The 11,397-nt window shown below is 30.7% G+C and overlaps 2 protein-coding genes across 2 annotated transcripts; one reads left to right on the top strand and one right to left on the bottom strand.

Annotated features, from left to right (window-relative positions):
- The first annotated feature begins 132 nt into the window (after positions 1–132).
- On the top strand, positions 133–5,922 carry LOC148284369 (galactose mutarotase-like). Its single transcript, XM_088241097.1, has 6 exons — positions 133–989; positions 3,210–3,297; positions 4,520–4,667; positions 5,075–5,180; positions 5,595–5,708; positions 5,782–5,922. Exons 1-6 carry the CDS (start codon positions 306–308, stop codon positions 5,872–5,874), a joined length of 1,233 nt encoding a protein of 410 aa, XP_088097223.1. The 5' UTR covers positions 133–305; the 3' UTR covers positions 5,875–5,922.
- Positions 5,923–6,070: 148 nt separating this feature from the next.
- Positions 6,071–10,661, bottom strand: LOC148284368 (tRNA-queuosine alpha-mannosyltransferase). The gene is made up of 5 exons (XM_088241108.1): positions 10,150–10,661; positions 9,779–10,061; positions 9,256–9,574; positions 7,888–8,069; positions 6,071–6,517 (listed from the first exon to the last, which is right to left on the bottom strand). The coding sequence occupies exons 1-5, from the start codon at positions 10,226–10,228 to the stop codon at positions 6,256–6,258; spliced, it is 1,125 nt and encodes a 374-aa protein (XP_088097234.1). The 5' UTR covers positions 10,229–10,661; the 3' UTR covers positions 6,071–6,255.
- Positions 10,662–11,397: the final 736 nt, after the last annotated feature.

Genomic DNA, 11,397 nt, shown 5'->3' with positions numbered 1-11,397 from the left:
ATAATGTATAGATATAAAGCAATGAAATAATCACATTTATTAACCAGCACCTTTATTTTCAAAAATATGTAGGTACCTACTTACCAAAAAAATCGAAGGCTCATAAACTTCTGTCACTATGGAAACATAAAATTAAAAAAATAATCTTTTATACTAAATAATTTTTTTTTTAAAGTTTAAAACCTAAAATTTTAAGTAATATATAAACATCACACTAAAATATTTTTTAACTTCTTAATTAAAGTCATAATAATTTATATTTTTAGTAACTTGCATAAATACTTTTTTATCCATAAATATTTCAAATGAGCGATCACGATAATGAAAACAAATCCGCCAAAGAAGACAGCAAGATATCAAACGAATTATCAAATACTAATGAGTTACAAATTGAAATTGTTGTTCCAACAGAGCCAGATGTGCAGCTGATAGAGGATGCTATCGGATTGGTTCGTCCGTCCCTGAGCAATGTTGATAGTGTCCTGGTAAAAAGATTCACATGGAAGACGAAAAATAAATTGACAGTTCAATTAATCTCATTTGGCGCCACAATTACATGTATTCAAGCACCTGATCGATACGGAAACCCTATTGATATAGTTCTTGGATATGATAAAGTCCAGGAATATAATGACTCACTGTATTATTTTGGTTCAACTATAGGTCGTGTTGCCAATATTATTGAGGAGGCATCATTTAAAATAGGCAGTGGTATTTTTCCTTTGTCGATTAATGAAAATTCCCAACACATCAATGGTGGAGTAAAAGGCTTTAATAAAGTATTTTGGGATTGGATAGTGGAAGATACCAAAGTAACTCTGAGCTACTTATCACTGGATGGCGAGGAAGGATATCCTGGTAGTTTGCTGACCCAAATTTCATACATAGTTACTGTCGACAATACATTAAAAATTCAAATGAGATCAACTACTACCAAACCAACTCCAGTTAATATTTCAAATCAAATATATTTTAATCTAGGGGGCCATGTAAGTTTAATTATTTAAATACCATAATTATTAATATTGTAATTTTTTTTAATCATAAAATATTTTAGGGATTATTGTAACTAAAGAGCACAAACAAACCATAGAGGATAGAACATCACTTTTATCTCTCTATACAGACCTTGCTTCCTCTACATTCATAAAACTTCCCATGCACACACGATTATTCTGATTTTTGACATGTTCATCTTAGAGTATTTTTAAAATTAAGTCGTGACATGTCTTTCTCAGTCTTCCTTGTTTTCTGCATCCATCAACATTCGCATCGTAAATCTTTTTGGCCGTCCTTTCGCTGTCCATTCACTGTACATGCCAAAACCAACTCAGCACTTCTTTCTTGATTTTGTCGATAATGGTTATTTCAGCCTTACATAATGTATGGATCTCGACATTTGTGCACCTATCGTAAATAGTTTTACCATACATTCGCCTGAGAGATTGCACTTTGGCAGTATTCAGCCTGCTTTGATCCTTGTTTTTCCAATTCCATACTTCACTCTCATGTATAAAGGTCGGCACCAGGACTTCATTGTGAACTGCTAATTTTCCCACCCATTCCCGGCACTCACCCTCTTTTCAATATTTTTCTCAGTCTTTCCATCCCTAGTCAATACGCTTTTTAGATACACAAATTCTCAAAATTTCCATTTACAATGATATTAGATTCAGTCATACTTTCAAAAACCATTACTTTCGATTTATCAATATTCATCAGCAAATCGCTCTTCCTGCATACTTAGTAGAACTTTGTTATCAAGAATTGCAGGTATTCTTTCTTGCTAGCAAGAAGCATGGCACCATCAGCATATAAAAGATAATTGACAGTTAAATCACCAATTTTTGCACCCATTCTTAAACCTTTTTGTTCTTTCATACATTTATTGATACATGTATACATTGAACAGCAATGGTGACATTAGAAATCCCCATTTGACTCCTTTAGGAATGTCAAACCACGACGTGAATGACATGTTTACTCTCACACTTGCTGTGATATCCTTTAATAGTGACGCAATATCCCATATCAGGATGCCGTTCACTCCACACTAAAATAAAACACAAAAAAATAAATTAAAAAAAAGGTTAAAAAAATATTTGTTAAACAACTTATAAATTAAATATATGTATATTGTTATTATTAACACTTTGTATCCCAGAGCCGTGTAAACATGTGATTATATGACCATATGTTGTGTCCCGGTCCTGCGTTTTCACGTGATTTACTAGCTGTCTAAAAAAGTGCATTTTATTGACATCTAGTGACATTTATTAGTACTTTTTCACTGCTGGTAAACCACGTGAAAACACGGGACAGGGACACAACACATGGTTATTATAATCACGTGTTTACACAGCTCTAGGATACAAAGCACAAAAAAAGGAGTGAGGCCCTGTATATGTGCGAACATTGCAATGCGCAATGTGACTCTATAAAGGTTAATGTTGGCAAAACTGTCATACAAAAATGACTTATTTGATTGTTTCAAATAAATATAAGAAGTTTGGATTGATTTAACCCAGTATTTTCATAATTATGACACTTTTAAAAACCCCTTCACAAAGCATGAAATTTCACAAAAATGGACCGGGCACAGGGTAAATTCAATGTATATTCGGCCGGTGCTCAAAGTTTTAAAGCACACATAAGAATATGTTTGTGGGCTCTATTTCAAGATTAAAAATAAATAAATAAAACCTTCGTCAATTTTTTTCTCTTAACTATATTAAATGCTTTTTGCAGATCAAAAAATGTACATAAAAGCTTTTGGTGTTCGGCAAGATTTTTTTCTGTCTTATTTTGCAAAGCAAATATTTGATCCATACATCCTCTTCCATTTACAAAACTACTTAGTATATCTCACACTCTATTGGCGGCCTCCGTGGTGTAGTGGTCAAGACGCTTGACTCACGCACTGAAGGTTCCGGGTTCGATTCCCGGTGAGAACACAAAAATTAAAAAATGTGATTTTTCTCAAGCCATTTTTCTCAGTTCTGTAATGTAATTCACCACTGTAATTGGGCCTCCTGGCCTGTTGTGGTGCAAAAAAAAAAATGAAATGAAAAAAAAAAAAAGAAATCTTGATGAGTCATTTTACTTATTCTCTTAATCAGCATTCTACCATACATTTCAGCAGTCTACCCTAAAGCCTTTTCCACTGTATAGAGATTTAACAATAAACATTACAAATTTATAATTTATAGCAATCAGGATCTTGTGGGTTATACGAGCATATAGTGACAATTAATGCAGATAAGTATTGCACTGTGACTGATGAACAAATACCAACAGGTGAGTTATTTAATATTACATTATCGTAGTACTTAAACCAGCAGTCCGATTTTAAACGCTTTCTCCACCAGTTCCAGAGAGTGTTAAGAATCGCACTTCAGGTTGTGGTCCCGCTGTAGTTTTGCAAACTCACAGTTAAAAGGTCGTAAGTTTTGAATCCCGGTTCACCACTAATTTATTCCAATTTTCGTTTAACACAGTAATTTACGACTTTTAAAAAATGACGCCAGAGTTGAAATGTGTTTTTAGGTGAATATTCAGAAAGATAATATTTCTTTTTTTAAAAATAAAGAATCTGTGCCACTCTTATTTTCAATATGCATATTATTTTCTCATCTCACATTGTCCTGAACTTTTTGAGTAAAAAATCTTTAAAATTAAATAAGTGCACCAAGATAAAAATAAATAAAAGTGACCCAAAATGATATTGATTTAACTCCTTCACGGCGGTGCTTACATACATCTGTGAGCGCCTATGATAGCACTGCTGCGGTGCTCACTGTATATGTGAGTAATATATTACCAAAAAGGTTCATAGGTACTAATTATTATTGACCTTTTCTTGAGGTAGTAATTATTATTTATTTATGCTATTGAGTTAGTTCATAACATCTTAAGAACTAATATAAACTTTTGAAAATTTTACAATTTTTTTATTAAAATTTTTCAATAACATATTTTTTCAAATTCATTTTAAATATTTCGATTTTTTCTATTTCCTTTATTTCTTCAGGTAACTCATTGTACAGCTTCAATCCCTTGTACAATGAGTTTTGAGATTTTGTTTTTCTCCTCATTGGTAATCTTATCTTTTTATACCCCTTGTTTCATATGTATGACATTGTTGGTTAAATTTTATTATTATTTTTATTTTATTCATCCCCTTAATTATTTTATGCATAAAAATTGCTACAATATATTTAATTTGTTGCTTTACTGTGATAATTTTTTGTCCTAGCCTTAATTTTCTTTAGTTGTATTTTATTACAATTTTACCGGTATATGTTATAAAGAAATGTATTTACCACTGTTAAATGGACTAAATAAGTCTAAATAAAAAGTTTAAGTATTCATCAAGTGTGGAGTCTATGTATTTATGGTCAATAACAAAATAATGTAAGGTTTAAACAAATAACACCACATAAATCAAAGATAACCTTCTGAAAATAAAACTGGAATATTATTACTTTAAATACATAACTTCACTTTATTAATATTACAGGGGAAAGAATCCCAGTAGGTGGAACACTTTATGACCTTAGAATACCCCGAATGCTTTTAGATGTATTGACAAAAATACCTGGAAACGGATATAACACCAACTTCTGCATTACTAAGGGAGCTACGCAAGAACTTGCTTTTGTATCTAGGTGAGTTTACCTAAGTAAGGGCGTAAAAATAGTTCATCATCATTAGCATTATCATCCTCCTATCTGTACCGGATATGCCACTGAATTTGCGCATCAAATACAGTGAAAAATTAAAGTAAGGTGATCAGTCGTACGTTTCAAGTGCGAGTATTGTAGTGTATAAACACACTTAGAAATTTTATGTCTACTTTACCTGGTATCTCAAGCATAGTAAAAAATGTGCTAACTATGAGTACTACATATATTAAAAGGCAAACTTTGATGAAATATGTGTTAAAATGAAGTACACTCAGTTTTTTTTTTCAGTGACACATCAAATCCAATTATGTGATGGATAAAATTGTAAGAAGGGTAATTCTTATTTTCCAACTATAGTTTACATATGTCGTCAATGACACTTTTTTCAGAGTCATCCATCCAAAAACAGGAAGGGTTTTGGAAGTTTATAGTGATCAGCCAGCAATTGTATTTAATACAGGCAACAATTTACCAGATTCTTCTGCTATCCACGAGGTAAATAAATATATAAATAATCTTATCCCCCATTGTAAACCTAAGGTTACTTTTAAGGTATGGGAACCATGCTAGCATCGGGTTTCTGGAACAAGTTGGTAACTAACATCTGACCAATTTTGAGATATTGCACTTTTAAAGTTAAAAGCTCATCCCAAGTCAATAATTCAAACTAGCAAGTTGAATATTATAAAACATTATTTTTTGTATTTACACATTACAAAATATGTATGTTTATTTACTTTTAAATTAAAGATAATTTGATGCCAGTTATGAAGACACCTAATTTTTTAAAAATTTATCATTACCAACTTGTTCCAGAAACCCGACGATAGGTTGCTCCTAGAGAAATATATCGTAATCATTGATATGGTATAATATTTATGATCCCTTGTTTACGTATATATTTTTCAGGGAGAAAGTCAGGAAAAAATAACTCCACCAATAAAAGGAAAAAGTGGCGCATTTTACAGAAAGCATGGAGGTTTTTTTATTCAATCACAAGCATTTCCAAATGCTGTAAATGAAGTAAGAACTCGTGCTCAATCAAAGCAAAGTAATGCATTTATTAATATTTTACTCATGTTTAAACTTTTTTCAGAAACGATTTCCAAAAGTTATACTATATCCAGGAAAAGAGTATGTTCATAATATTTTATTTAAGTTTGGTTTACAACTGGGAAAATATTGCTGAAAGTTAAATATAAGATGCAGAAACTACAATACAACATTATTAGAATTGGAATTAATATATTATTAAAGTAGTAATATTTCTCAAATAGGGTGCAATGAACTAACTTTTTTTTATATTGACATTGGCACTCAAATCTCATTAACTCGTGTTATTGAAACAAATGAAAAAAATGGTGTTGATAAATTAAAAGCCAGAATTTATTGCTGAGAAAGTTTTTTTTTTAAAAATGGAAATATACAATGTAAACATTAATTATTACAATAAAAAAGGAAAATACACAATTTTATACTTACAGTACATATTTATTTTTATTTTTAATATATTATAATATTTGTTGATGCATCATCAACATGTAAATTAACAAAGTTGGTTTTATTTCAGTTACATTTGTAATGGTGAATAAGCTGTGCTGAGTATTGAAAGATATTGAGGTATTAAATTAACAGCATCAAATTTACTGGTGGTTTTGATAATGTTTAGTTTTGATTTAAGTTCTGCAAAAGCTTCTGGGTGCTCACACCAAAACCTAAGTTTGGTGAAAAGTTCTTCGTCAGTTTTGTATAGGTATTCAGTTGGATACATTTCAGGATATACAAGTTTGTTTGGCGCCAGAGGAATGCAACCACAACGTACACCTTCCAACCTAAAAAAAAATTAATCGGCGACTGGTCAAAAATTCACAAATAAAAGTGGTCAAAACTAAATAACATATTTTAATTATTATGGTTAAAATACAAGTTCATAAAAAAATGTCAGTAGAGAAACTCAATCTATACATACATATTGGCATAAAACTTGCCCATGACTTTCCCAATACCTACATGGGGGGGTTAAATGCAAAACAGCCACTGTGCATTATCACTATTTATGGAAAAATCAACAAAACCAGTACCTACCCAAATTACTATTTCTTTTAAGTTTAATGTGCACATTCAACTTAAAATGAAAAGTCTTTTCGCTACCTGTTATACCACGCACAATTTGCACATTGACCTTAAAAGAAATATGTAGTCTTTTTGCCGCTGGTTTAGTCTAGGTCTAGGTCTAGGTCTTCCCAAAAACAGTGATCATGCACAGTGGCGGATTTGCATTTAACCCCCTCACATACTCTACGGGTATGTTATAGTAAAAATAGTTTTAATGAATCTTTTGTTAAGATAAAGATATCAGTGAAATATATTACAATATTGGAAGAACACATATTATTCCAATAGAGATAGAGAATAATTATTATCATCATATGGTCCCATTATTATAAAAACCGAAATAAAAACATTTAAAGAATTCAGCAAAAACTCTGAAGATTTGTAAATTTCAAACTTAGTTAATCAGTAGAACATATCAACTATAATTTTTTTAAAGTCCTCAACTTTTTTTATGTAGATTAGATGATAAAGTCAGATAGCTGATTATTTTTTACAAAATATTTAATTCTGGAAAATTTCAACAACAAAATATCACCCCAGTTTACTCGCAATAATATTTTGTTTCGCCACCAAACAAAACAAAATTACTAACTTGCGTATTCACAATTTGGGTAATGAGTGGACTATAAACAAATATGGATATTTTTTATCGGTGTTAGTCAAAGTTTTAATTATTACTTTAATTTTAAATATAAAATCACTGAATGATAGAACACTTACAATTTATTATTGAAAATTATTCTTATCTTTTATTTTCAAGCAAACATTAAGATCGTTTAAATTTTTTAATAAATAACAGTCATACATAATAACAACTCCAAAGCGAATTTTAACTATCTACCATTGAATTTATGGGTAGGTAGATTAAAATTGAAGTTAGTGAGGTATAATATGTGTGCCATAAGGACGACGAAGACCAGGAAGGCCCAAAATGGGATGGATGGACTGTGCAGATATGAATACATTGGAAGTGAGGAACTGGAGAGGAAGGTCAACAGGCCGGCAAGAGTGTGGGAAACTCCTAGATTCTAGAGGCTATCGAGCTTATGATGATAATGATGATGAGGTATTATATGAGTGAACTTACATGGATACTCCAAAAAATTCATGGTCAGCAGTAGAAACTACTATGTCTGCATCGATTAAAATTTTGTAGTAATCTTCTCGAGAACTAACAAATCCATAATTTACTATGTTGCTTTGCAATTTCTTTTTTGCTAAAGAAAATTCTTCTGGTATTTCTGTAAATGATTCTCCTAATATACTGACCTGTAACGTTCAACATAATTATTGGGTATTTTTTAAAGTATGATGATACTATATAAATTAAAATCAATGCAGCAAATATTTTTTTGAGTGAGATTATTTTTATTGTGTTCAAAACAATAAAATATGAATTTCTTTTTTGGAAATGATATCTGACAAATAATGTCCTCAGTGAATTTTAGTTATGTAGTGCATTCTGTCAGTAAAATTTTTGGCAACTTTATCCAACAAATTATTTCTGAAATGGTGCATGTAATAGGCTTCAAAAAGTATCGACTTGTTTCCATAGACCATGGCCCTTATGTAGCCTCCTAGTAAATAATCCAATGGCGTCAAATCAGAGAATCGTGACCGTGGAGCCCAATTAATAAGACCATTTCTGGAAATAATTTTGTTGCCAAACTTGTCAAGAGGTAAATTCATGATTTTAAATGCAAAATTTCCACAATTTGCAGGTATCGTTCAAGCGTGAGGCGTTCCAATATTAATTTAATGGTCGTAAAAGAGCACAAATGTAACAAAACAATCTGGCTATATTAGTTTGAAAATAGATAGTATTATCAATCGATAGTTCTGTCACAGCAAAAAAATACCATTCGTATAAACACTGTTAGTTAAGATACAATGTACAACATTAAGTGGTTTTTTTCATTTTTTATAAATATATTAAAATAATTAATTCCTGAAACACTATTGATCTAATTGTAGACAGCAATATTCTTATGAGCAAGTTAGGGGTCAATTGAGATATAGATATACAATAAAAAAAATATAAATTAAAACAGCAATATTATATTACTTTTAAATCCATCAGTAATCTATAAAAAAAATTCAATGATACAGTTTATCTCCGGGGCTGTTTTTTTTTTGTCCATTGGTTTTTGGTTTATTGACCGAACTTAAGGACAAATAATGAAAGTGACAGTGAAATGATTAATTCACTGGTGTAAAGGAAGTACAGTGAATAATATAATATGGTTTACCACAATAATAATAATGCTAATCGAATCAGTTAAATTAGAAAACCTAGTTGTAAACTCCCAAGATTAGGCTTCGAATCATAATCAAGAATATATGAAATTAATAGTGTTGGATTTGAAGGATTTTTTCATCTTTATTTGGATTTAAAACCTAATTCAATTTAAATAGTAAGAATAAAAATACTTGTATAAATATAAATAAGATTTACTTGAAACTGAACACCATGCTCCAAAAGATAGTATAATGCATTGAAGAACAGCGATGGATTCTTATCAAACTCCCATCGATGAGGCCAGACTAAGTGCAAAACTCTATTATTAGGAAGACCTTTTGCCTCGTGAGCCATTCGGAGATTATCAATCATTTTAAAACACACCGGAAAATACAAAACAGAGCATTTTTTTTCTATTTTCTCTTTTAATGATTTTGGTTGGTTGTCTGGCATTATCCTCAAAAATTTGATAATATTTTTTAAGAAAGATGTCATGTTGAAATGAGAGTTGAATATCACGACATCGGCTGCTAAACTGCAAATAGAATTTTTTTGTAAACAATTAGTATTCATATTCTCAAATATTCATGTCGACACTTTTAATTCTCAAAGTAAGGTATATCGATATCTGAATATTGACATCTTAAGCAAGGCATTTTAAAAATAAATATTTGACCTACTAAATCCTCTTTGAATTGATAAAATATTTAGAAAAAGTATAACATTCTGTCAAACATACCAGGATGTAATTTGATTATATCCAAATTGAAAATCTCTTTCCTTAATAACTTTTACGGGGTAAATTAATTGATTTTCGTGAAAATATAACACTTTTTTCAATGCGGCTATTTTTGGACAGAGACCAACAAGTTCAGCTAAGTTAAGGACAGAGCTGCAAAACAAAGTTTTGAAGTTTTGTAAGTCGGGTATTAGTTTAAATATATGAAGAGCGCTACATCTAGCTCGCCACGGCCACTTTTTAGCAGACATAGTGATAATTTCATAGCTTCCTTCATTTAGATCTGGAATTAATAAGCATTTCCAAGTCATTTTACATCTTATGAATATTACAAAAAATATATTGTGTATAATGTGACGGTCAATATTTACCTGACATAATGGCTTCAATCATTTGTTTGTGTGATCCTCCATAAAAGGACTCAATAATCAACACCCTGTCCATCGCCATGTTAAGAGTTTTTTTTATCAAGATAATATCAAAGATAACAATCTTTCTAAATTGGCATTATCGACCAAAATAATTGAAGGTTAGAACTAAACAACTGCAATTACTTTGACAAGGTATTGATACAACGTTGTCAGAGTGTGGTAAGTAACGAAAGGACCGCTTAAAAATAACAAACAGGAATGAGGAAACTGAAAAATAGTATTTTTTAACAATTTCAAGTTTAAAAGGCAGAAGACATAACTTTTTATAGATATTAATTCAATACGCCGAATATGGATTTATGCACAGATTCAGCGTTGCCAATAATAATTTTTCATATTCCCCAAAAATCTAAATCAAATTACCCAAATGGGGCGAAAACAAAGTTCCGAGTCCCCACAAATTCCCCACATAATTATCTCAAGAAAACAGTTATGATAAAATGTGTCTTTAATAACAAATCAATAAAAACTGGCTAGAATCGTGAGTGTAGCGAGGGTCCACCATCGGTAACTTTGCCATTTATGGACACATAATATTACAATATTTTTTAATTCAAATAAAATAGACTTAAGGTATAATCATCCTCGATATTTCGAGGGGACGTTTGTGGGCTCTTAAGAAGAATTCAAACAAATTTTGTTAATAACCTGCCTTAGGATTATCTTGCGCTTTTTTATCAACAACTTTTGACAACCATATTTAGTTTTTTGCACAAAACCGTTATTATTTTGAAATATAATAAAAAAAAACGCAAGCAGTTGTTTGTACTAGTACCTAATGTGCTCATTCGACTGTCATTGTTACCTCGTTGCCAGACCCGATCAAGCGAAAAAAGGTAGATTAAGAAAAATAAATCGGTAGATTTCGGTAGATTTGGGAGAGGGGGTAGAAGGGGAGGAGGGAGGCAAAAATAAATTTGACAGTTTTTCGAAATTAAAGCGCCGTTTTGCCTAAGGCCGTTGCTTTAAATAGTTGAAAACGCTTGGTAAATGAACAATTGAAAACCAAAAGGACTGCGATAAGTGAATCACCAAAATATAGTGATTTATAATGTCTTCTTTTTCTTACAAAAAAATGTAAATTACAATATTTCAATTCAATACTCAAATATTAATTTAAGAAAATTGATATTTGAGTTGGTTCTTATAAAAAATAATAATTTCATACATAGATTAAAATTCAAAATA

This window comes from Micrasema longulum, unplaced genomic scaffold (genome assembly GCF_059751315.1).
Source record: "Micrasema longulum isolate JH-2025_06_02 unplaced genomic scaffold, ASM5975131v1 h1tg000127l, whole genome shotgun sequence".
NCBI classification, from domain to species: Eukaryota; Metazoa; Arthropoda; class Insecta; order Trichoptera; family Brachycentridae; genus Micrasema; species Micrasema longulum.
Note: the sequence above shows the minus strand (reverse complement) of the source record. Positions and strands in the feature narration are given on the sequence as shown.